Genomic DNA, 26,075 nt, shown 5'->3' on the forward strand with positions numbered 1-26,075 from the left:
CTCTGTACTTTGCTGCATCCATTTTGCCCTCTATCTTCATGAGCTTTCCAGGCCCTGACACAGAGAAGCATCCACATAGCATTATGCTGCCACCACTATGCTTCATGGTAGGGATGGTGTTCTCAGGATGATGTGCGGTGTTAGGCTTGCGTCAAAATGTTCTTATATCCTACCCCTGATTGGTGCTTTTGAAGAACCTTATTCCGGATTTGCTTTGAAAGTTCCTTCGTCTTCATGGTGTAGTTTTTGTTAGGAAATATACTAACCAACTGTGGGACCTCCCAGAGACAGGTGTATTTAACCTGAAATCATGGGAAACACCTTAATTGCACACGGGTGGACTCCATTCAACTAATTATGTGACTTCTAAAGACAATTGGTTGCACCAGAACTTATTTAGCTGTGTCACAGCAAAGGGGGTGAATACTTATGCCATCAATTATTTTCTGTTTTATATTTGTAATTAATTTAGAATAATTTATAGATTTTATTTTTCACTTTGACATTATGGACTTTTTTTTGTGTTGATCACTGGCAAAAACTTGCAAAAACCATGTTGTAACACAATAAAATGTGGACAAGTCCAAGGGGGGTAAATACTTTTGAGAGCCACTGTGTGTGTGCATATATATTTCGGGTGCACCGATAATAGGTAGCCTATCGGCATGGCACAGATATAACGAAAAAAAATCACAATTGGCTATCTGCGTTTTTTTGTTATTTTGGCCGATAATGTACATTGATATTCGTGCTTGAATTTCTTCCAGCATAGAATTTAATGTTCAGTTTGCCGAGCTAACTAATGATGCAAGTGAGACAGTCATTTCCGTTGCAATACTGTGTAGCGTGCGACCACAATCCCACACAGTGTGAAACCACGTACCTCGGTCATACCGGGTTAACCTGGGTCTCAGCGACCCACCTCAGGATGTTGATCAACACGCTTTGACCCGGGTTGAGCAAGACAAACTTGAAAGCAGACTAAATAACAAAGAGCCACGCCTGCGTGAAGGTTTCACTTCCGCAAGGAACGTTTTAGTTTGTTCTGTTCAGCCATATTTTTGTTGCTCGAGACACACCATGAGCCAGATTGCAGCAGGGATGAAGCAATATTTTTGTCTGATTAGCATTTGGGCTGACGGTTCAATCCAGAGAAGCTTGGATGGAAGTGTCTGTAACAAGCTGCTTCCGGGGCATTGATATATGTATTGTTTACCTGTGTCTGTCACCCAGGTCAACCCTGCTTTATCAAAAGCAGTGTGAAATTGCGTATCCGGCCTGCATAACACCAGGTCCTACCTGGGTAGGTTCCGACCCAAGTAGAGCATGCCAGTGTGAAAGGGGCTATAATGTAAGGAAATGTCCCTTTCAGTGCAGTTTTGCTAGTAAATTTAAGTAACATACTAAGAATGCAACTATAATAAGCAATACTTGGGAGTTATTCAAATATAAATATAGCTTTTGCCTTTTTTGCTCACTCTATCTATAAGCAGAGTCCAACTCTTGATGTACAGGTGTTTTAGTTTGTTAGATCACAGATATGCAATCAGCCAACCATTACTGCTGCTTTGTGGAATTCTGATTTTTCTTAACGTTCTTTTTACTTTTGTTACTGCTGAATCTCAGCTTTTTAAAAGGGCTTGTGTATAACCAGTCAAGTTTCTCTGCATTTGTATTTTGTTTTTCTACCAAAATGCACGCAATAGTTACAGTAGGCTCCATCAAATTCTGCAAAGATAAAATGTTTTTTCTTTTGTTTATTTCTATTATATACTTAAAAAAAAACAAAAGAAAACATTTAAACAGTGCACAACATTTTACTGCTACTTTTCCTCATCTAACATGACTTTTTTTGGGAGAACAACATTCTTTCCCTTTTTCTTTACTACTCTCACTGAAAAATAAATACATAAATACATTAATACATAAACACACATTACCATGACATTTACAGTCTGTATTTTATTTTAAAATAACAATAAAATAGTGTACACATAATCTTATATATAAGCATTTCATATCTATCATTATATACATATTTGTCAATCTTCATCTTTTAAGTTTCACAAATCGATGGACAGTGCATGTAAAACAAACAACTAATATCTCTTCTGTTCAAACCATTAACAACATTTTGATACTGCACAGTGTTTTTATATATATATATAAACTGTAAATATGGTAAATAGCAAACTAGGTTAGGAACACCAACATCAAAAGAAAAAAAAAAACATTACATTTTTTGTCAGTGTAAGTTTGTCTTGAAATGCTTCTAAACAGTAATCTTCCCAACAAGTACTGTACACACAATATGATTTCTTTCTAATCCGCTAATACCTTAGCGACTGTGGTGTTTATTTTTGTTGTTGTTGTAACTTTACTAGATTGCTGCATTTAAATGTCAGGTTCATGTGTTAAATATCACTTATTTGCTAATTTACAAAAAATGTAAATAATACCCTACGTTTAAAATATTAGTCTGTGCCTTCCCAGAGGCTCTCTTCGTAGCCATTCCTGGATTTCTTTGTAACCAATATTCTTATTCTGCACTCTTAACAATGGTTTCTTTGCAGCAATTCTTCCAGTCTGTACTTCTAGTAGCATTTAGCTGAGCTTGTACCTCAGGGGCAGTTAATTGCCGGTTTCTGAGATTTGTGACTCGAATGAACTTCTTCTCTGATTCTGAGGTCACCCTTGGCCTGCCTGACCTTGTTTGGTCCTCATGAGTGCCAGTTTCTTCAAATCGTTTGATGGTCTTGACCACAGCAGTTACAGACACTTGCAAAGTTCTTAAGATTTGTCTTAAAGATTGACCTTCATTTCTTAAAGTAATTACAGACTGTCTTTTTCTTTGCTTAACTGAGCGTACTTTGCCATTTCCTGCTCCCTTACATTCAGGAATGACAAACTTGTGCCTATGCTACCTATACTTGTGGTAATCATGGATCCTCACGTGTTAACAATAATTGGTGACAAAAGATTAATTAGGTAACATGCTAGTTAACTCGGAGAACATCTAACAAAGACACTTTTATACTTAGGCTAGTGTTCTAACACTGTGTTATCCGACTTTCATGTTTCCGACTTTTAACTGACTTGGCCTTCAGACTGAAATCCCCTTGCTTTGGGTGGCCATTTCTTTGAAATTGACAAGATTTACATTTTCATTTAAAAATTAAATTTTTGAACGCAATTCACTTATGATTATCAGCTTATATAAGTACATGTATCATATAATGAAATATTAAGTGTTTACAGACAAGTTTATACAGTTAAAAGCATAGATAATCATGAAAAACCTGGTTTCAATCAGGTGTACTCAAACTTTTGACTGGTACTGTGTGTAACTATATTACTATATATATTATATATATATATATATATATTATATATAATATATAAAATATGGAGAATGACAGTGCAACTTCAGTGGCTTCAAAGTTTTCCCACAATCTGGGAATTCCACCCTACCTCAAAGCAGGTGACCGCAAGCTGAGACAAACCATCCACGTACGGCCCCAACACCTTGTGCTCCCGAACCTTCAGGGAGATACGACTCCTAGGTTAAGAAAGAAGCAAAGAAAGAAAATCAAGACTTGGAAGTGTAGAATTCAGCTTGGGTCTGCTGCCATGGAAATTGATATGCCTGAATTGAATTTCAACCACGGGTAGGCATTTCTAGCTACTTCTCTCAATTTTTAAAAAACATTTTTTTCGGCCCTTTAAGCTAACATTTTAGCCAACAAATCATTCTAAGCAACACAGATCCAGATGTAACTCTAGTTTATGAATCTGGCAATGATTTAAGTTAACTTGTTGCATTGAAATTACAAGCAAAGGTGATAAAATATGTTTCAGGCTCCAGGTTACTTAGACCAAAGCATTCTCTACTCTCTCATATATTAAATTATACTCCTAACATCTCCCAGGTGCCTTTATTTTGGTTCAATTCACAATGGACAAGGTCAACAGTCTTTACTTGAATCTATTTTGTTTTCAGCCGAGCAAGACAGGGTTTAGTTTGTGCAGGCCGAGTCGAAGACACAATTGTTAGGATACAATTTGGTATGGGAAACCTATATCTTTTAATCTTATAAAAAAGAAAAATCCGACTCCCTTGATGACATTAATTTCCTCAATACATAACACATTACTGAAAGTTCCTGAAGATATTGAAAAATGTACAAACTGGAAACAAACAGGCTTGTTTGATCCATTATGTTTGGCACATAAGATAATGCAGTTGCATGCTGCTTATGTAATGCATAATTTCCTACAACACATTTTCCTTCCTGGTTGTATACTAGTTAATATATAACACAAAATGGCAGAATGCATTATACGCTGTGCTCTCATTTCAGGGTTGACAATATGATGGCAATATTTCACTATCAGATCCCCTCCATGCAATTTTTTTTTCTCTACTTATTTTATTTTGTCCAATAAACACAGACTAGAACTACTGTGTAGGGTCATATTTTCTGTCCGTACTATATTTGCATGTAAAAAGAAAGAAACATTGAGCAGTCATGCAGTATAATCATTCTGAACTGGCAATGAAAAGAGGCAGCTGTGCTTAGCTTTCTTCAGAAGCTTACACTTTCTGTTGGGAGTCTTTTGTAGGGCACCGCTGGATTCCAACTAGACATGGGTTTTCAAAGACTGACACAAGGATTTAATACACTTGCTGGAGGTAGCCACCGGTATTCCACAGGTTCTACAAGAGCAAGATTGATTTGAAACAGCCCATCTTAGAGCCCCTGAAGATGCTGGTGATAATGCAGCTACAGTAATGAAAATACCTATATTATATTAGGACCCAACAGTCACATCATCCAAAATCCCAACGCTTGATGAGCAGTTAATCTGATTCATTGTGCACTATTATTTCAGCATAATAGATTTAGCAGCCACCCTGAGCAAGATTACGAGACTCTGGAGCCCTTTGTTCTTGCTTCAATGAAATGGATTATACAGTAACTAAAATAGACCCAAAAGCTGAAAAATATCTATAAACAGAAAACCACAATTAAGGCTTAACTATTGGTTGTGTATTAAAAAGAAAAAAAGGCGAAGTGCTATAAAACTCTTATTATTTTATATGGTCCTGTTTGTGTTTTAGGCTCTGGCTGGTGTAGAGATAGCAAAGACCCAAGTTGCTGCCTTCACTAGCTTTAATTAAAGATACCATATGGCTCCACAGTTTATTTATTTATTTTTGCAACACAGCAATGCATTCAGTTTATACCTGTCTCTTATTAGGATATGTGGAAAAAAAACAAGTACCAGAAAGGACGAACAAGTGTCCAGTCGAACATCGAGCCATATGGTCACCCTGCTGTTACCCCTCTGCTGAGGCCTAGACAAACCTGGCCTTTGATGGCTGAAAGGAATGCAGTTGCCAGACAATCATGCAGGATAATTAACCTGAACATACAAACATTATTTTAATGTATTATTTTATATATCGTGTCATTTTTATTACATTAACACACTAGATTATATGTTGTACAGGAGTATATTGTGATTGATAATAATAATAATAATAATAATAATCTTTATTTTTATATAGTGCCTTTCATAGTCGACCATTATCACAAAGCGTTTTGAGCTTGGATTTGAGGCGGGTACCTGCTGGTTACAAGCCTGCTTCTTTAAGCGCTGGACCACACTGCCTCCTGACATCCATAAAGGGTTAAGCGTCTAATGGCAGTTAACTATGTTTTTAGAAAATAAAACTACAGCCCAGTGCCCTGTAAATAATCAGTACAAATCAGTACTGTGACTTTACACCTACACAGCAGCCCAGTGGCATAACCAGAGCCCCAGTGCTGCTCTTGAGTGCAACATCTTGGTAGATCCCAGAAATACAAGCCTTTAAGAAACACCCCCCCCCCTGCTAAGGGCAGCAAGCTGTAATGCTTGATAATGCAATAAGGGTATTTATTTATTTTATTTAGTTTCATCAAGGTCAGTGTAACCATGACACAGATATGTTTATTTCGATTTGTAAGAAACATTATTTACTTGTGAAAGTCTTGCTTTTCTGTTCCTGTCATCTTTTATTTCTGAAACGAACATTTGCTGATGTTAAGAAACACATGTTGAGTAAAGGTATTTTTTGCCAGTAAGTTTGCAGAACACTGTCTTATTTTGTGTTGTTTTGATTTCTTTTTGATTGCAATCAATTCCTAAAGCTTTTCTGGAACTTGTGGACAAGTTGTTGGAATGCAACGGGTTGAAGGCTTCGGGTCAGGCCACGTCATACAGTTAAGCAGAAAGAAGTGACCCATTGCTCTACTTGTTCACAACATGCAAGAACAGACTGCTGGATGTTCACACACAGACTTGTCATAAGTAAATATACATAACTAAATAAGATGGGGTTGTCTATACTATTAATGCAAATACAGTATTTTATTTTTTCTATAGTTAAATGTTCCCCAGAAAGTCACAGTATAATTCAACATGCAGCAGTAAAAACCTGAAACAACAGCGACACAACCAACAATAACCAAATGTTTATATTATTTCAAACCCCTATAATATGGAAAATAAACATACTCTTAAATACCGGCTTGCATTTAACAGAAGGCACTACACAGTGGGTTGCTCTATCTGAATCTTTGATTTAGGTTACTGAACACGAGGATGGTGCAACAAAAAGTGTGGGTGTAGACTTACTCTGGGCAGTATGATTCTATTCAGCATTGCCCTGACAAGGTACCGAGTCAACATTATTTCAAAATTCTTTCTTTTAACTTTAAATTTCCAAGAGTAAAATTGTAAGAGCCATCAGAATAATAACTACACATCTCATGCCAAAGCGTTGAATTCAGAATGAATGCTGTCACTTTAAAAAGGTGACGACTGTCACACAATCAACACAATTGTATTTACAGTCACTTCCAAATATCCCTAGAATTGGATATTGTCGATACTTTCAGCTAAATAATGTGAGAGTTTCATGACAATGGGTAAGCGGCTCTACGGATGTATGGATTAACGTGAAGTGTGGCGTGCATGAGTGTGTACTATTAAAACCGTTCAACGTGCTTCACAGAGTTTCGCACATGTACTCCCATAGACCTCATTAAGAGAGTAAACATTGTTTAGCACACTTCTGGTAATATCTTTGGAGCTGGATAAAATCCACACAATAAAACTTTACGACCTCTGGAGGAATAAAAAAAAAAAGTGAACAGTGATACACGTTCATGGTGTACAGTGATTAGTCCACAATGAGGATGGCAGAACAACAAAATAAGTGTTGTTTGCAAGTGAGTGAAACAAAAACAGTGTTCTGTTTAGTTACCAAGTACAGTGTATACAAAATAAAGCCTGTCTGTGCCTAAATTAAACATCTGAATACTGGGAATAATGATCTGGATCGGTTTTACAACCCGGCAGTCATTCGGTTTTTGGATTTTAATGAAGGCCAAATACAGTTATATTTCAAAAGTTCTACATCACCCAGAATTTTAGGATTGAGATAATAATAAAAAAACAAAAAAACAACTAAATGAATATAATTTAGATATTTAACATCATGTAAAATCAAATAAAACTACAAAAGGATATCGCAAAAGTCTACCGGACGCCATAATAGTAGTAAAGTATTTCGAAATGTCACATTTTTCAATCTGCCAGTTTTTCATTAAGTGGTATGTAATTCAAAATATTAACATAACATTAACATGTTTCATTCAACATTATGAAGCAAAATTAGTTAATTCTATAGGATGACGCAAAACTTTTGGTCATAGCTATAAATTCCTCAAAAGGTTATTTAATTACTGAAGTCTCAGAACTTGCTGTTTAAAAGACAGATTAGAGAAATGACACAACCGGTAATTAGTTTAATTAGCTCAATGTGCTTTTAATACTGTTTTACTGCAGGTATGCCATCTAACCCTTTAAAAAAGTTGTGTGCTTTACTGGGAACTATTTCACACAGAACTGAACCAAGCTGTTATACAGACAACGGATACTAAAATATGCAGTAACTGTCAAAATAGCTTATTGCACCTCTGTAAGGGGTTTTTCACTTAGGGGCTGGTGTTGACCCAAAACTCACCCTTTAGGATCCAGCAGGTCCCTGACCTTTTCATTATAGATCTCCATGTAGGAAACCTCAACTTTAAAAGAGTGCGATTCGTTTCCTTCTTTAGAAACTCGTTCAAACAAAGCACCGCAGAGGCGAGGGATAAGGCCTGGCTGATCTGCAGTGCCCATCATTGAGAAAGACTTGCCCGAACCTGAAGGAAAATGAATAATTAAAGAAGGGGACACAAGGAAGACTTATGTAGTGACAGTAGAAAGGATACTTATCACAAGCTCTGAAAGGAATCTTGCCATCATCTAACTACAGAGTGTCAAATATCAATAACTGCTGTTTTTAGGCCTGCTGTAAGGAAAGGGCAGCCAGGGGGGGAAAAAGCTAATGTTTCCAACACTGCGGCCCTCTGACACAGCATCTTTAGTCTCTTAACACGATCTAATCCATTTGCATGCTACAATCTAACTTCTTGCATTACTTCATGTAAGAGACAACAGATCACTGCTACTGTATGTCAGAGCTCTACTTTGAACTCTTGTGGGACGCAAGAATGGTTAAGAACAAAACAGTGATGCAACTGGCTTTTGGTCGAAGGAATTAAGATGCTATTCCAGTATTAACTTAGCCCACTCCCTCAGAAACATTAGTCCCACTTTGTTTGCTGCCAAAATAAATATGAAGTAAATCATTAAAACACGAAATATGTATGTATTTACATATTTACATATCTAGGGCCTGAAATTCAGAGAAGTTGGATGAAAATGGCTCAGCAGTAATTAAATCCTACGAACAACATATAGTCAATTTTCCTTAAAAACGAACTTAGATTAGATGAATGTCTTGATACTACGAATTTTCTACATGATCCCAGTCAAATTTAGCAGGTCACATATTGAAAAATATTTTTTAAAATACGAATGCACTTTAAACAATTATCCCCAGGGAAGAACAATTTGATTAAAATGAATCACCATTGTTTGAACAGCTGAGTGCAAAGGATATTGGGAAATGTATTAACTTGCACCCAGATGAGCACCTCTGTTCTGTATGTTAGTGCTGTTTGGGGACTACTGATCCTATGTAGCAGCGCAAAAAAAGTGGAGGTGTTGAAAGTGGTAGATAATGCACCACCATACAAGAAAAAGCAAAATATTGCTGTAGATTTCAACATTCCCGCAAACACCTTGGTCAACCAATCCGAAAAACCATGATGCAATAATACAGGAGGACGCCTTGCTCTGTGATTTAAAAATCCTGTGATCCGAATGGGACATGCAGTTCATTTGCAATGTATACCTTTTAAAACTTCACTTACAACTATGTTCAATAAAATGCACAGTACTGATTTCAGTGTTACCGTAACTTCAATAAAAACTGACAGTATGCACTTGTCTTAGATGCCTGATAATACGATTTTCTTCGCTGGTACCTTGAGAGTTGTATTAAAAAGACTTGACTGCGTCGGTTTAGACAGAGTCTAGGCATTGTATTTAGCCATAATAACCCAGGTGTATCAACCCAGATTATTATGCCATTGAATGATTCACATGCTGGGCACTTAAACACCTCCCAGCTGATTGCCTAATCCCAAAAACATGACAAAAAGAAATACTGTGGTAACCTCTTACCTGTCTGTCCATAGGCAAAAATGCAGGCATTGTATCCTTGAAATGCATTTTCAAGAATCCCTTCTCCAAGGGACTTGAATACTACTTCTTGACCTGTAAAAACACAGAAAAAAATCATGCACAATTAAAACAACCTTATACTGTTGTACAAATATAAACCCTATGTTCCACTGTCCATTGTGTGCACATAGTGCATCCAATGACTCTCTAGAAACTCTTCAGCAAACACTTTTTTCTCAGTAAATAACTGGGCTAAATTGTTCTCAAAAATAGTTTGAGGGCAGCAGTATCTCAAATCAATACTTTGACTATTTTGCTCACATAAAAGATTAGTAGGTGTACGTATTGATTTCCAACATTTCTGTATTTGTCTGCGAACTCAAACTTCAAGTCATGGATTTAGCCTTTTATGGTCTTAGATAGTTTCCTTGGTTGAAAAGGTCTAACAGGGAACTGTGTGAATTTCTACAAAAAGCAGATTCAAACTTAGATAGACTGCTAAATCAACCATGGAATTTTAAATGCCAGCATGGCATTAAACAAACCACAAAAAATCTGAGCAGCTGCTTAGCGAAGGCCATGATGGGAATCCTTAACTGCTTCAGTTACAGGCCTTGCACACGCCCACGCACACGCACACACTTGCAAAAGTATTCAGACCCCTGACCAGTCCTCTCATATTACTGAATTACAAATGGTACATTGAAATTTAGTTCTGTTCGATATTTTTTTCTTAAACACTTAAACTCAAAATCAATTATTGTAAGGTGACATTGGTTTTATGTTTGGAAATATTTTTAAGAAAAATAAAAAACTGAAATATCTTGCTTGCATAAGTATTCAACCCCCACACATTAATATTTAGTAGAGCCACCTTTCGCTGCAGTAACAGCTTTAAGTCTTTTGGGGTAAGCATGTACCAGCTTTGCACAGTGTCGGAGTGATTTTGGCCCATTCTTCTTGGCAGATTTGCTCCAAGTTGTTCAGGTTGGTTGGACGACGCTTCTGGACCGCAATTTTCAAATAGTGCCACAGATTCTCAATGGGACTGAGATCAGGACTTTGACTGGGCCACTGTAAGACATTCACCTTTTTGTTCTTGAGCCACTCCAATGTTGCTTTGGCCTTGTGATTGAGATCATTGTCCTGCTGAAAGGTGAATTTCCTCCCAAGCTTCAGTTTTTTAGCCGACTGAAGCAAATTCTCTTGCAGTATTTTCCTGTATTTTGCTCCATCCATTCTTCTTTCAATTGTAACAAGATGCCCAGTCCCTGCTGATGAGAAGCATTCCCACAGCATGCTGCTGCCACCACCATACTTCACTGTAGGGATGGTGTGTCTTGAGGCATGGGCAGTGTTAGGTTTGCACCACACATAGCACTTTGAGTTTTGGCCAAAAAGCTCTATCTTGGTCTCATCTGACCACAAAACCTTTTCCCACATCGCAGCTGGGTCACTCTCATGCTTTCTGGCAAACTCCAGATGTGCTTTCAGATGGTACTTTTTGAGTAACGGCTTCTTTCTTGCCACCCTCCCATATAGGCCAGTGTTATGCAGAGCTCTTGATATGGTTGACTGGTGCACCATTACTCCACTCCCAGCCACTGAACTCTGTAGCTCCTTCAAAGTGATTGTTGGCCTCTCTGTGGCTTCTCTCACAAGTCTCATTCTTGTTTGAGCGCTGAGTTTTGAGGGACGGCCTTTTCTTGGCAGTGCCTGGGTGGTGTGATGCAGCTTTCACTTCCTGATTATTGATCCAACTGTGCTCACTGGGATATCCAAACACTTGGATATTATTTTGTACCCTTTCCCTAATCTATGCATTTGTATTACTTTATCTCTAACTTCTGTAGAATGCTCTTTGGTCTTCATTTTCCTTCAGATTCACAGCCTTACCAATGATCCTTCAACAGTGGGGTTTTTATCCAGAAAATGTCACAGCAACAATGGTTCACAGGTGGAAGCCAATGGTAAGGTAATTGTGTCCTCGTTAGGGCAATTTCTTTCATTGGTGCAAACTGGGAGCTTCCACAGCACAGGGGATGAATACTTATGCAAGCAAGATATTTCAGTTTTTTATTTTTCTTAAAAATATTTCCCAACATAAAACCAATGTCACCTTACAATATTTGATTCTGAGTTTCAGTGTTTAAAAATAAAATATCAAACAGAACGAAATTTCAATGTACCATTTGTAATTCGGTAATATGAGAGAATTGGTCAGGGGTCTGAATACTTTTGCAAGGCACTGTATATATATATATATATATATATATATATATATATATATATATATATATATATATATATATATATATATATATAAAATTAGAAAAATAACATCAAAATTTAAAAAAATGCACAAGTTCTGAATTTTGTTATCTGTACGATTTGTTAGATCAAGAAATGTAACATGGATCTCAAATACCAATTTTGACCCCTGCTGTGAATTGACAATCTCCGATGCCAACATGTCTGTCTGTGTTAGATGCCGTCACTTGATACCCTCGTGTACAAACAGTAGTTTCATTTGGGCAAATTGTGATATTGCTGATCATTTTGCCAGTGGAGATACTGGTGATGTGATATTGGGAGACAGTGGGTAAGACCATAATAATAATGCATTTTATTAACATGTTGTGTAATGTATATGTGAGGCGTGTGAGTACAAATGGATTTTCCAGACAGTGATTTACGTGTAACAATTAAAATTTTATTTAATATTACACGAGGAAAAAAAAAGAAAAATAATAAAAAAGGATGTGAGGGAGGGAGTGCGGGAGTAATCAAAAACAAAGGAACGGGAGCCTCTTAGTCCTCGTCGCGTTCTGCTTTAATCCAAAAAAATAAAACAAAAGGAATAAAAACAGAAAAGAACCAGTTAGTAAAGCCCCCGTTCGTGACACAGTCCACAACAACCAAGTCCTCCTCCAGCCTTTTTCTCCCCGCCTCTATTCCTTAGGACCAACCCCGAACACAGTAGCACGTTCCCTTTAGTATGCAAACCCCGCCCCGGTAGTCAGTGGATCACCAATCCCAAACTGACAGGTATCCTTAATTTCACTTGACTCCAGTGGCTGGAATTTACATATTCGTACTTCGCCCCTCACCAAGGTGCCGCCCCTCAAAAAGATGACTTTTGTCATGGTCACAAGACCTTGGTAAGGGAAATCCCGAGTTGGTTTGATGCCTTCTACTGTTGGGAGGCTGAATTGCAGACCGAAACCCCTTTGACTCATCACAGTATATTATTATTTATCTATTTTCATTAATGCTTATTTAGCTGGATAACAAAAGAGGGGTTAAAGGCAGCAGGAAGAGCTGTCTACTTTTCTCTTTTTTGCATATTCCAATGCTCTCTCAATTCCAGCAGCAGCTACTTCAATTCTATTTGGACAATTTTATCTCCACATTTTTAGGTCTCTCTTATCTCCCTTTCTTCCATATTTAATTTCATTCTGCAAACCAGACCTATCCATTTCTTTCTCCTATTCTCTGTTCCATGATCACCTGACACTTTATTATTTTCTCTTTGTGACTACACATCCGTGATCACCTGACACTTTATTATTTTCTCTTTGTGACTACACTTTGAGAACTTGTCAAATAGAATGGATTTGTGTTGACCAATCATTTCAATAATTGTATCAGTGTATTCTTTCAAAAACTAATTGGCTTACCTTGGCATACGTGCCATTATATATAACTATGTATTCGATTACAGAGTTGCTGATTTTTCTCAACGCAGATTGCAAGTGTGATTACATGCACCCCCCTGAACCCTAAACTTAGAAGCCACCATGAGAGTTTGTTAATGAGCATACAGATACCCAGTCTTTTCTATTAAGTACTGTTTCCCACACACAAGCTGCCGTTTGACACACCTAGTTGCCACAACAGTACTGAAGCGCTTTAGAGTTCCAATAGTTGTAGATTTGTCCATTAAAATCTTTCAGGTAAAACAAAAAACATACAAAACACATTTCTTGAACAAAAGAATGAGTATTACCATGGCAATGGTGCATAAAAACTGAAGACTTAAAAAATAAATAACAAACTTTAAATATGAGGTTTTAATGTAATGCAATAAGTAGAAAGAAAAACACAATAGTGTGGAATGCACGTGATTGTTTTGTGCACCATTACGTTAATAGGGTCAGTCGGCTGAAAGGCGCCAGTGGGGAGGCTGCGTGATCCCTTTCGCCAGTGGCTTGTGTCAAAGCCCTTGAGAAAAGGACCTTTAAAATAATATCAGTGTTATTGAACTAGGTCATAACCCATAAGCAGAAAAAAGATCAAAGTTCAAGTTTGACACATTCTCACTGTGTGGGTTACAAGTTACACAACAATATATATTATGTTCAACGGATTAGGTTTAATTAGTTCTTTACCAACTGAAGTGAAACCAACACTTGGTTTGACAGTGAAAGCTATGACTGAAGGATATGCAGAGGTCAGTGGAAAGTAAAAATGACCTGGTCTGACCTGATCTGGTTTCAGTAAACTCCGTCAAAGTAAATAGCTTCAAATCTAATTTTCATTTTTTTTTTTTCATATTTCTTTTACTACTTTTGGTGTTCACAATTATTCAGAATAGTCTATTTCTCTAAAAATGAGTACATTTTTTCTCTAAATCTGGTACAAGGAAAGGTACTGAAGTTAATTATCTACCGACAATCCTGCAATTGAGACTGGCTGCCATGAGCTGTTGTGCTTTTGTTGTAGCTCTACATGAAGGAGTTGCATTTCGAGCCTGCATTTTCATCGACCCTACTTATTGAATGCACACTACACCATTCAGATATTTGAGAATATATGGGTCACTGATGTGAGTTTGAGCAAAGACAAGGCACTGGACAGATTTGTTTTTGGCAGGAACCTGACGCTTATCAGAATCTGCTGTACTGTACGTCATGCAGAATTTCTCTTCGTCAAACCTTCAGATTTCTTTGAATGCTGTTCCTTTTAGAAAGTGAAGATTATAGTTCTGAGATGAAATTTGTAGATTCTGAATCAGTCATGTAATGGACAGCCCACTTACACAAAAGTATATGCTATATGGTGGAAGTGTTTTCTTTCTGTACTTTAGAGCATTAATATTTACCAACTTAACAGATTTTTAATTAAGTAGGGAAAAAACAGAACAAAGGAGGAGTGTAAAAAGATTAACATGACAATCACTTGTGGAATCTGGAGAGGGAGAGAGAGAGATGATGGGTTAAATAAAGGGAGTTTCCCAGCGTTTAAAGGGGATCAGAAACATACTTCAAGTGCTATTGTCTTCACTGAAGAGTAAATATGGGAAAGTGATCAATTCTAGCACACAGGGTTAGGCCAAGACCACCCAAAGTCTCATAGTCAGTAACAACAAGTAGTGACAAGTCTTTAACTCTACTTATACAGAATGGCCACTTAGCATTGCATTTATGAGGGGAAAAAAGCATTAACAGAAAATAAATGAAAAAAAAATGCCATGTGTAAAGAACCACATTATGTGGAACAAGGTTTTAGGATCCCCACCACCAGTCAAAAGGGCCTTGCAGAAAACACCTCTAACTTTTTCCCCCATAGCAGTTGAAATATGCAGGATACTCAAAGCAATCTTTCAGTTTTTTTTTTTTTTTTTTTTTTTATTAATACATTTCAGGGTTTAATAAAAATAACGAATAAAGAGTTGTTAGCATTCACTGAGTGACTGTTTTAAGCAGGTAAGGAACCTGTATCAGCACTAGAGTATGGAAAAGAAAGCCTTGTACTGCACTAAACCTAACATCTTATTAACATCAATGTATGTAATTTAAAGTAATATATTTTCTTGGTAAAATATTTGAGAATGGGAAGCTGTGCTGGTCTATAGACTAGGTTTTCAGAATTCTGTATAAAATCAGTATTTTAACATGCTTGAGTTTAGATAGGTATACGAAAAACACATGGGTTATGTTTCAGTGCTCTTATGCTTTGAAGAAATTGAATAAAAAATAAATAAATAAAAAGTGAACATATACATTAACAGTCTATTTGTGGCCAAAACAATTTTACAACATATATGCTTGTCATAAGAGGCTACAGCGACTAACCCTACGTGTAATTTTGTAAAAGTAAAAAAAAAGCTCATCTTACATCATGCTTTCTAATGTCTACTGTATTGCCAAAAATCAAAATGGGTGGGACTCTGTGTGTCTAATATGATCTACGTAAATTGAGCTTTAAGTGGATGCTCTATTTTGTCTTTGCAAAGTATAGTCCTGATGCATTTCCTTGGGTAACTTGCCAAACACAACTGTTTGTTTGTTTCAGCATTGGCGGTATAATAGTAGAAATGGACGACAAAGCAAAAAAAGCAAAGTATATTAAGGTTATTGATCGTGTCAAGATATTTCCCAAAGAAACTGTACGTGCAGATGGAGGCAATTGTTTTGCATATCTTAATGTGTTTAAACAAAAGGCTACTACAGAGGCTGTTGAAGAGAACGTAAAATAAACAGCTTTCAGAAACCAAACTGGAAAGTCAGCCCAGACAAAAAGTATTCCTGTCAGGAAGTTAAATCAGTGCACAGCGATCTAGCACAGTCACCTCACTTTAACCTGCTTCTTACTTTTTTGCAGTTGGAATTTTAGACCACAATAGCCATGTTTTCTTTGTTTTGAATCAGTACTAAAATAAATTATTGGATGGGACAAATAACACTAACATGAACGTGCTGCATATATTGCCTTTATTAAAGGCATGCCCTTGGGCAACCGAGTTTTGGGCTGTTACTAATCAATTTCCACATCTGTATAACTTGGCAAAGCTATGAGTTACACTTCATACCAATTCAGTGGATGCAGGCGTGCAGTCTCAATGTATGGGCAAGTCCACAACAGACAGAGAATATCGACAGCAACTGTTGGCAGATGTTGCATGCTTGCCTTTAACAAATGACAGCGCTCTGTTTTAGTAAGGAAGCAAGTTCCACTATTTTTAGGCTTTATAGTGTTCTGAAATACTGTCTACTTAGGTTTATTTAATGTTTAAACAGGTCCACGAAATCCTAATTTTATTGTGCAACCTACCCATGAAAAATAAGTAAATTTACTGCGATTTAAGTAGACCCCTAGCTATAACACTTACTTTCTGTTTTCATCGCGGAAGCTGCATTTGCTGCCAGTGCCATTACTCTCGTAGCTTACTTTAAATATGTATTTATTTATTTAGCAAGGCAGTTTATTGATCAGGGCAGTTTTGTGACGTCGGATATGCGACATTCCACTGCAAGAGGTCCTTCAAAAGACTGAAAGTGCAGATCTGCTTTTCGGACAGCACAACAAGACATGACACACAACTAGATGTTCATATATCTTCCATTATTCTGTTTCAGATCATTTTTGCATTTTATTTGAGGCTATTTTGCCTTTACAGAGAAACAGAATGGTACGTACTGTTAACAAACACGTTCTTAATTTTTCAACTGCTAAAAAGTTCTCGGAAATAGTAGGTTTATCACCACTTGTTTCTGACAACTCTTCATCTATCGAGGAGTTAGTTGATAGATATAACTGCCACTTAGCAACTACTCTTGAGACTGTGGCCCCAGTTAGAACTAGAATGTCTTTTTCAAAGCATATTGCCCCTTGGATTAACAATGCCATCTGTCAAATGAAAAGAGACTGCCGCAAGGCAGAACGTAAATGGAGAGCTACCAAATAACAAATCCATTATATTTTTTATATTTATGATATAAACAACTTTTATTGAAGTACAACGAAGCTTTAAGGTCGGGAAGATGCACTTATTTTTCTAATCTCATTGATCAGAAAAATCGATAGGCTAGCTAATCCCTCATCCTCCTTTGCAATTGACTCTGAGGCCACAGTTACTAAATTTGACGAATTTCTGAACCATTTCCAAACAAAAATAGTGAATATTAGGGTTCAAATTTCACAGCATGGCTCTGATTCAAACATGCCAGTTAGACTTGTTGAATCATTGATGGACTCATTTTCTTTGATCAACGTACAAGAGCTAAATATGATAGTAATGTAAATTAAATCTGCTACTTGCTCTTTGGATCCAATACCAACTAGATTTCTGAAGGACATGTTTAGTTACTTGTGCAATGATATTTTAACTATAATTAATAGTTCCCTGTCAACAGGGATATTTCCAGCTGCTTTTAAAAATGCCCTGTTGAAATCACTACTTAAAAAAAATCAAATTTAGACAGTTAAATTCTGAGTAATTAAAGACTTACTTCAAACCTTCATTTTTTAGCTAAGGTTCTTGAAAAATGTGGTATTTAAAACAAATTAATAGTTTCCTTAATAGTAACACTATTTTGGAGAAGTTTCAGTCAGGGTTTCGCTCCAATCATAGCACAGAGACTGCTCTGGTTAGGGTTGTAAATTATCTACTTGTGTGTGTAGATTCAAATGCTAGGTCTATTTTAGTCCTTTTAGACCTTAGTTCTGCATTCAACACTGTGGATCACGCAATTTTAATGAATCGTCTTACAGAATGCGTGTGCCTCTCTGAACTGTTCTGAACTGGTTTAGATCATATCTAAATCGAAAGACGTACGTTGTTTCCTTGGGGGAGTCTGTGCCAGGACTTCTAATATTATATGTGGTGTCCCTCAGGACTCCATTCTCGGTCCTATGTTATTTTCTATATATGTTACCACTAGGTGAGATTATTTGTAAACGTGGGTGAACTTTCACTGTTATGCTGATGACATACAACTCTACATCTGTGTTAAACCAGGTGATATCAATACTGCTACAGTTTTATTTGAATGTCTTCCTTATACTAAAAGTTGAATGTCTCAATTTTCTGCAATTAAACTGAGAAGACAGAAGTCTTATTAATAGGTTCTCATAAACAGATAGAGTTCACAAAAATAGATCTGGGTAACCTGACTTGAAATTTGGTGAAAACTTGGGGGTTAGATTTGATTCTGAGTTAAGTTTTGAATCTCATATTAAAACAAATTACTGTCTTTTTATCATCTGAGAAACATTGCTAAAATTAGATCCTTTCATTCCTTTCCTTGTTCATGCCTTTAGCTCCATCTAGATTGGACTACTGCAATGATCTGTTATCTGGTCTTAAACGTCATGCTCTGTCCCGTCTACAGCTTGTGCAGAATGCAGCTGCTAGGGTTCTAACTAAAACAAAGAAAATGGCACATATTTCTCCTGAGTTGGCATCACTGCACTGCCTTCCAGTTCGTTAAAGGGTTGATTTTAAAATTATATTACTAACATTTAAAGCACTTAATGGCCAGGCACAGGACTATTTAATTGAGATGTTAACTCCAGATCAGCCTGTGTGTACACCGAGGTCAGCTGACAGTGACTTACTTTGTGTTCTGATGGTAATGCGCAAAAAGAGACGGCTGCTTTTTGTTATAATGCTCTTAGATTGTGGAACATGCTGCCATTTTCTGTCAGAGATGCACCCTCAACGGCAATTAAACAAGACTTGTAACATTTTTACAACTTGGCTTTTTTTAAATTGAATGTGCCTTTAATTGTGTTTTGTTTCTGCAGCCTCGTATGGTTAAAATCAATGTTTTCTTTTAGCTTGTATTACATTTTTTTGATCACTTTTGTACTAATTCTTTATTTTTTTAATTCTCTCTTTTAGTATACATGTTTATTTTCTCTATTTTCTATGTAAAGCGCTTTGAGCTGCTTTTAGAATAAAAGGTGCAATATAAATCAAGTTTATTATTATTGTTTATTAGATGTATGGTGTGAGCATGGCTGTTTTTGGCTCTTTTTAGAATACTTAAAGTACATGGGGCTAATTTGTTTCAGATTTTCCAATAAGAAAACACACACATTACAGTAAAGGTGATTTTGATTTTTTAATGGTAATTTATTGGAAACTGTTGGAAAAGAATATTTATGGAATGCTGACTGTGGAAACCTCCCTGCTGCATTAAGGAATTAAGTTGCCATTGAAAACATGTCAGCAATAAAAATGTATTGGTACTCTAATGCATGCCAATGAGTCTAGATTGTGGGAGTTTTAAAGATTTTAAAGAAAATAAATGGCAAACAATTTTTTTTCTCTTTTTCTGAAGAACATACTTTAAAAATGCACTCAGGAAGTAATTCCTGCTCCCTCCTCTCCTCCTTTTCATCAATCCTCTCATCAAACATACTATAAACCTGTCATCCTGTCTTCTAACAACCCCTTCCTATATAGGAACTAAATATCTTATTAACCAAATGCAGACTGTTGCAGTCAAAACATATTTTGCTTTTTAATAATAATTGTACACTAACTACTTGTGCTCTTAAAATGCAGTTAGGTCAGGTACTGCAACACATCTGTAGGCACATACTGTACTATATTTTATTACCTATACCCCTTTCACACAGCTGAGTTATGACGGCTCAGAACCGGTACTGATGCAGCATTTTGGTCTGTGTGAATTGCCGTCACAGAGCCATCATATTTTATCCTGTCTCTGAACTGTCTTAACTGCCTGTGTGAAATGCTATGCCTGTACTAAAGCGATATAGTGGACGTGGATTGAAAATCAACATCCCACATGACTGTAGACCAGAAGTGTTGGGTATTTCTGTCTTCGGTATTACACGCCTTCATTTTTTTCCCCAAGTACAATGGCTAATCAAAAATGAGGATAATAAGAATTTAAGCAATTGTAACTTTACGGGCTGACGAGGAGGTGAATTCACAAATAGAAGGGACGGTGCGTGATGCTGTAACTTATGGGCGAATCGTCAACATGATGCGTGAGCATGGATACAACCGTTGCCATGAAAATGATCTGTTGACTGAAGGTTTGAAAGTTAAAAAGTGAATCTGATACAATACACTGTATACAGTTTTCTGGATGACTTCCCATTGTGCCATGACCCCAGAAATGTAATGGATATTCAACTGATGACTCGACTCCTCATAGGACAGGTCTTGCTGTTCTGTTTAATATGTATTTGGACTTTGTTTTCACTGTGCAATGTACTTTTGTAACAATACTAAAAATAACTTTCAAATAAAATTAATTTTAACAGTAAAGGGCTTTGCCCACTGGATCCGTTCCGTAATGTGTTTTTAACATGCGTAATTGAGATGCGTCAATTAGTTTAATGAGCACGTACATTCCACATTGCACCTTGCACAATGAGTCCGTAATTGTACGCACAATGGCAATACGTCAATTTTGGAATAAAAAAAAGTTTGATTTCATCCTTTTAATGTGCATTGATAATGACACGTGGTTTCCTGCAGTTCCCTGAACAAAATGAAATTATGAACTGACAGCATAAACACGTAGATTTTACATAGTAGAGGTTATTACAAGCATATCTTTTTATTTCAATTGTAGTCGAGAAAGTAAAGAAACAATGTCCTAACCTGGAGACACATATCAGAGAAAGAAGCGTGACAGGGCAACCAAGATCGGCCAGGGCTTAACAGTCAGAAAAGAGATGGAATTTCTGACTTCATACACAGAGTACAGTATTTTCGGTAGTTCATTGCTCTCTTCCCAAATTTTAGATATATTAATTACAGGGGAGAGTGTCTGAAATAAAACAGTGGTCATATGGTTCCTGATGCTTCAACTGTATGCAGTTGTGTAATACTATGTTTTTTTTTTTTATTTTTATTATGTATATCGTAACATTATTGTAGATCTAGCAGAAACGTAATAATTAGCAAATGTTTTAACTTCCATCTTAGTGCACTAAAAAATAAAGTGGTTTATGAACAGCGTTTGCTGATCATTAAGTTTATACTACATGTAAAAAGGTGTTCAAAGTTATGTAAGAATTAACAGAATTGTATTTATTTTTTATTAAAATACGGATGACGGATGATAAAATGAAGGAAAGAACCTAGTGAGCAACAGCCTTAAGTCTTTCACAATATCTTGGCATTTGTTATAGCATTTTATACTGTACAATTTTTAAGTATTGCTACATACAATATAAATGCAACTATTGAGACAGTGCAAGGTCATTTCAATTTCATAATACAGAATTTTGGCAAACAGTTTAACCCCAGCCTCAAAGTATTAAAAGAACAGCAAATGATCTATTAAGTGCCATTGTCCTCATTTGAGGACATGCTACTTTGTAATTTTTTGGAGCATTTTTAACTGACATCTATCTACCTGATATTTAACTACTGTTCTGATAAATTACTCCAATTGTGTTACCCACTAAAGTAATGTATCAAATTACATAAATACAGCTTGTGTTCTGATTTTTTTCAAAGAAAACATAACGGATTAATAAAGCCTGATAAAGAACAAAACTCAAGTTAATTACGGAAGTTCGTCACTACATTACGCTTCTTTGTGAATTTGGCAAAATCAATAGCAATCAAGTGTAAATGGCACAGATACTGTACTGCAGTTTGTAAAGCTGGCAGTCCTAATGGCAATGCAGCCATCCCATCGGAACAATAAAAACCAGATGGACCATACTAGCCCTACTCCCTACAGGACAGTGTTCTGACTTACTACCAAGTCCGACACTTGTAGTTCTGTTGTACTGTTATCTCTTTTTCATGCAAACCAATGACTCACTAATCAATAATGTGTTTTTATTAAAACAAATATTTGCAAACAATGGGCAGGCCTTGGAAAGAGGTCCTGTGTTGAGCCTTTCTGTTCGTAGAGCTGTCCTCATTTTTGTAAATACCTTAAAACACACTGCCATTCACTCCACTTGAAGCAGTTTCTTAAACTCTCTGGTTTTGAAACAGATATCGATGTAATGTCATGTAGCATTATTTCCAGGAAACCCAGGACCTCACAGAATTATTTGGCTATTACTGGCAGAACAATTACACACTGGAAAGTCAGCACTTGTCCTTCACATGTTTCGATTTGCCTAACAGCTCTATATCTGACAACAGGTTTACTTCCAGTGCAGCAAGAGCTGGACTAAGCCTGAAGAACTGACAGTCACTGTATTTACTACACAAAAAATAAAAAACCTTCAAGTCAACAAAACTCTAGTCAACTGAAATTGTTTGCAGCCTGCAAGTCCTGGTAAATTCACCTTTAGAGTAAAAGTATCCCTACCTCTTCAGGGCCTTCATTCCTGTCAGTAACCATTCTGTTTCCTTCTGTCAGATTTCGCACATTCATCTTTTATTGCCTTGAGCGCACTCTTAAACTCAGGGGAGATGTTTAAGGAGGACAGAGACGTTTTGGACTCCTGTAGTGGACTGTTTGTGTACTGGGCTTGCAACGTATCCAGACGACTTTTAATAAATCGAGAAAAATCACAGAGACTCATTTAATTTGAAGTTTTAACGAAGCAGAGCAGTAATAGTGCTCCTTCTGTTTATTAAATGTTTAATAATGGCGCGAGTGGTTGCAAGCCACTGTGGATCCCAGCTAATAGGCAATGTGGGCGTGTCCAGTGCCTTTACAGGTTTAACAGCATTAATACTTCAACACAGTAATACAGATATGGTTATCACATACCCAGCCCTTAGGCTAGACATGCAAACTGCTAAAGCGCCCACCAAGTCCAAGTTAATTAAATTAGATGCCTGCTTCTTCCAAGGTTAACACAGGCTTCTGCGCAAGATAGTCTTCATTCATTTAAAGACACAGAAGGCCCAGTTTTTAAGTCTGACCAGCTTCCAAGAGTTTACATGCACTCCAATAACAAGGCAAGCTTTTTTCTAACTTTAACACTTGTTCAGTTTTCTTTGTTCAAATCCTTGTAACCTGTTCACAATTTGCTGCAATATTACTTATGTTGGTGGTTTTACAGTCTTTAAAAGCACAGTATAATTATTACAATATTCTGACAGTGTCAGTTAGTACTGAACATCTCTAATTTTTAAGTGTAATATGTTCTTTCAACAATAATTTAATTTGTATAACAGTATGGCAATGGTGCCAGCCCGTGTGTATTTTGTGTTGTATGTTATGTGTTGTGTGTTACTGTTGGTGTATAGTCATGGGTACACGGGATATAAACGGGTCTGTGTAACACAAGTGTTTAAAATGTACATTTGTATTTAGGCACGAGGATTGCACAGCACTTCCCGTGCAAATAAAATGTAATAATATGTGAGCACGGGGAATTGCACTTTATTAATTCACGTGCAGTTGTACCGCGACTCCAAATGAATGATTGATTTGCAATCGAGTCTCAGTACAGCTGCATAAAAGCAGCATGTTTTCACTCACTCGGGGTTGTGTGTTTGGTGAGTGGAGAATGGGATTGGGGACGGAGGTTATAATAATAATAATAATAATAATAATAATAATAATAATAATAATAATTAAATATCAGCTCACCGTGTTTGTCTGTGTAGTCCGTTTTGTTTGTCTCTTTATTTTGACGAAAGTGACGTGTCCTGTGTGTTTTGTCTTTACAACCTTTTATTTTCTGTCTGTTTCATTATTAAACGCTGAGCGAAACCAATCGCTCAGCTTCACCAAACTCCACCGCTCTGTTGTTTATTTCCTGGTTCCTGCTTCTGGTCTGACGTCACCCAATACAGCCGTCTTCGTGACAAACAGTTTAACTTTAAATGATTTTATAACAAGTATTTCCAATTCAGATACTTCAATATAGCAGTCTCTTATAATTGTAACTTAATTTTACTCCATTGATATACACAGAAGGTAATTAAGAAATAAGTTTTAATTAGGCACCTTCTTAGCAGCAAATGCAACCTTGAACATTAAAGCTTAGGTCTGCAATATTTTGATACAGATTAAAATCTTCCTGCATTTACTTAAGGTTATTATATTAGGTTTCTTATTTTTTAAATCTCACAGTTTTTTTATGTATTTCAATACTTTTGTTTTTCCTTACTATAGTACAACCAGAAACTTATTTTAGTTAAATTGTTTCTCAGAGTGTGCCATTCTGTTCTCACTGGATCAGAATGTTTGAGGCTCTGAGTCTAATTTAAAAAGATGCTTTTGCCTGATAAGGGAAGTTTGGCACTTTTATCAGGTTGGCCTGATCTTACACATTCACTAATAATATTTTTCTACTGTTATACTAGAATAAACAGGAATATGGAACACTACAATATTCTCATAGACTAATACAGAGCACATGATAAAACATTTCTGAATAGTGTGTTTTAACAATTTGTTTAATATTTCTGCTAACTTTATATTCTTTTAAAATACATTACAGTCATTACAATATTTTTTGCAGTTTCACAAATATTCAGGTTGTCTCCCAAAGATCAGCCCGCTTTCAGTAGCGATGACAGTCTTGGGTCAGTTTCTGCTCTCAGTGAGTCTGTCAAAGCCACCACAGGTGTGGGTGACAGTCTTTAAAAGCCCAATACCTGCAAAAACTTAAATCTTGTTAGCTGGGCTCCCATCTCTACATTCTCATTCCCACCATCAAAATAAATTAAACTGTTTCTATCAAAGAGCCATCCATCTCTGTCGCATACACCTTTTACTCAAAACAGGTGCTCGCACCTTTACAAGGGAAGACAGGTTTTAGGGTCACTTGTGACACTTCTCCTAATGACCAACAAGCTTTGCAGCTAGCAAGATGATTTCACCTTGAAGACACTGCTGAGGTGAAAATGATCTAGGACGTAAAATCAGTACCAGATTTCCTGGAAGGGAAGGCAGTTCCCCGAGATATCTTTTAATAATAATATGCATTTCTTTCACCAATGTGCAGTTTTTTAACCATTTTTTGCTTCTCAAAATAGCCTGCAACTTAAATGAGTACAGTAGTGATGCGTATTAAAAATCACCAACAAAAGACGGGACTACCAGAGTACGCAAACAGCAACGTGACTGACTGCGAACCAAAAGTAATTAGCTTCCTGAGAAATTCAAAGAGAAGCGTTTACAATTTCACTATTTCTAACAAACAGTACCAGCTTGGAGAGATCAGAAATGCTGATCAGACCCCCGTATTTTTTGACATGCCAAGTTACCACAGTTCATAAATTGGGAGAAAAACAGGTGTGAGTAATCACGACTGGAAATGAGAAGCAGCACAGAACTGTAATGCTCTATGTGACAACAGACGGTCAAACGCCTCCATATGCATAATTGAGGCTGTAGCTTTGTAAATGTATATGTATTAGTTGTTTTATTTTTTCCTCAAATCGAGGGTGCGAAATTTGAGGGCAACTTGAATTCTAAGGAATAAGACACATAGGAATGCAAGTGCATGACAGGAAGCATTTAATTTTGTGCAAAGTACATGAGTGACTCACCTGCATATTTTGTAACATTTGACTCCTCCATGGACCAAAAGCAGTAGTCGAAGGCAAACACCTGTTTGGAGATGGAAAAAAAAAAAGAGAGACAATCACATGATCAGTGAGCCTCCAGCAACCCCTCCCAAATAAATCACCATTGCTTCTAGTTCGAACTCATTTAGGCATCGGTGAATAATTCAGATTTGAT

The 26,075-nt window shown here is 36.6% G+C and overlaps 1 protein-coding gene across 3 annotated transcripts in view; it reads right to left on the reverse strand.

Moving 5' to 3' along the window:
• Nucleotides 1-26,075, reverse strand: part of LOC121313349 (kinesin-like protein KIF13A) — a 121,832-nt gene that overhangs the window by 48,553 nt on the left and 47,204 nt on the right. For all 3 annotated transcript variants that reach the window (XM_041245768.1, XM_041245770.1, XM_041245767.1), the window contains exons 4-7: nt 25,883-25,943; nt 9,688-9,780; nt 8,078-8,258; nt 3,472-3,559 (exon numbers count right to left, since the gene is read on the reverse strand). In XM_041245768.1, the coding sequence (XP_041101702.1) occupies nt 3,472-3,559; nt 8,078-8,258; nt 9,688-9,780; nt 25,883-25,943 (423 nt within the window). The remainder of the gene's footprint in view (nt 1-3,471; nt 3,560-8,077; nt 8,259-9,687; nt 9,781-25,882; nt 25,944-26,075) is intronic.

This window comes from Polyodon spathula, chromosome 3 (assembly GCF_017654505.1).
Source record: "Polyodon spathula isolate WHYD16114869_AA chromosome 3, ASM1765450v1, whole genome shotgun sequence".
In the NCBI taxonomy this organism is placed as follows: domain Eukaryota; kingdom Metazoa; phylum Chordata; class Actinopteri; order Acipenseriformes; family Polyodontidae; genus Polyodon; species Polyodon spathula.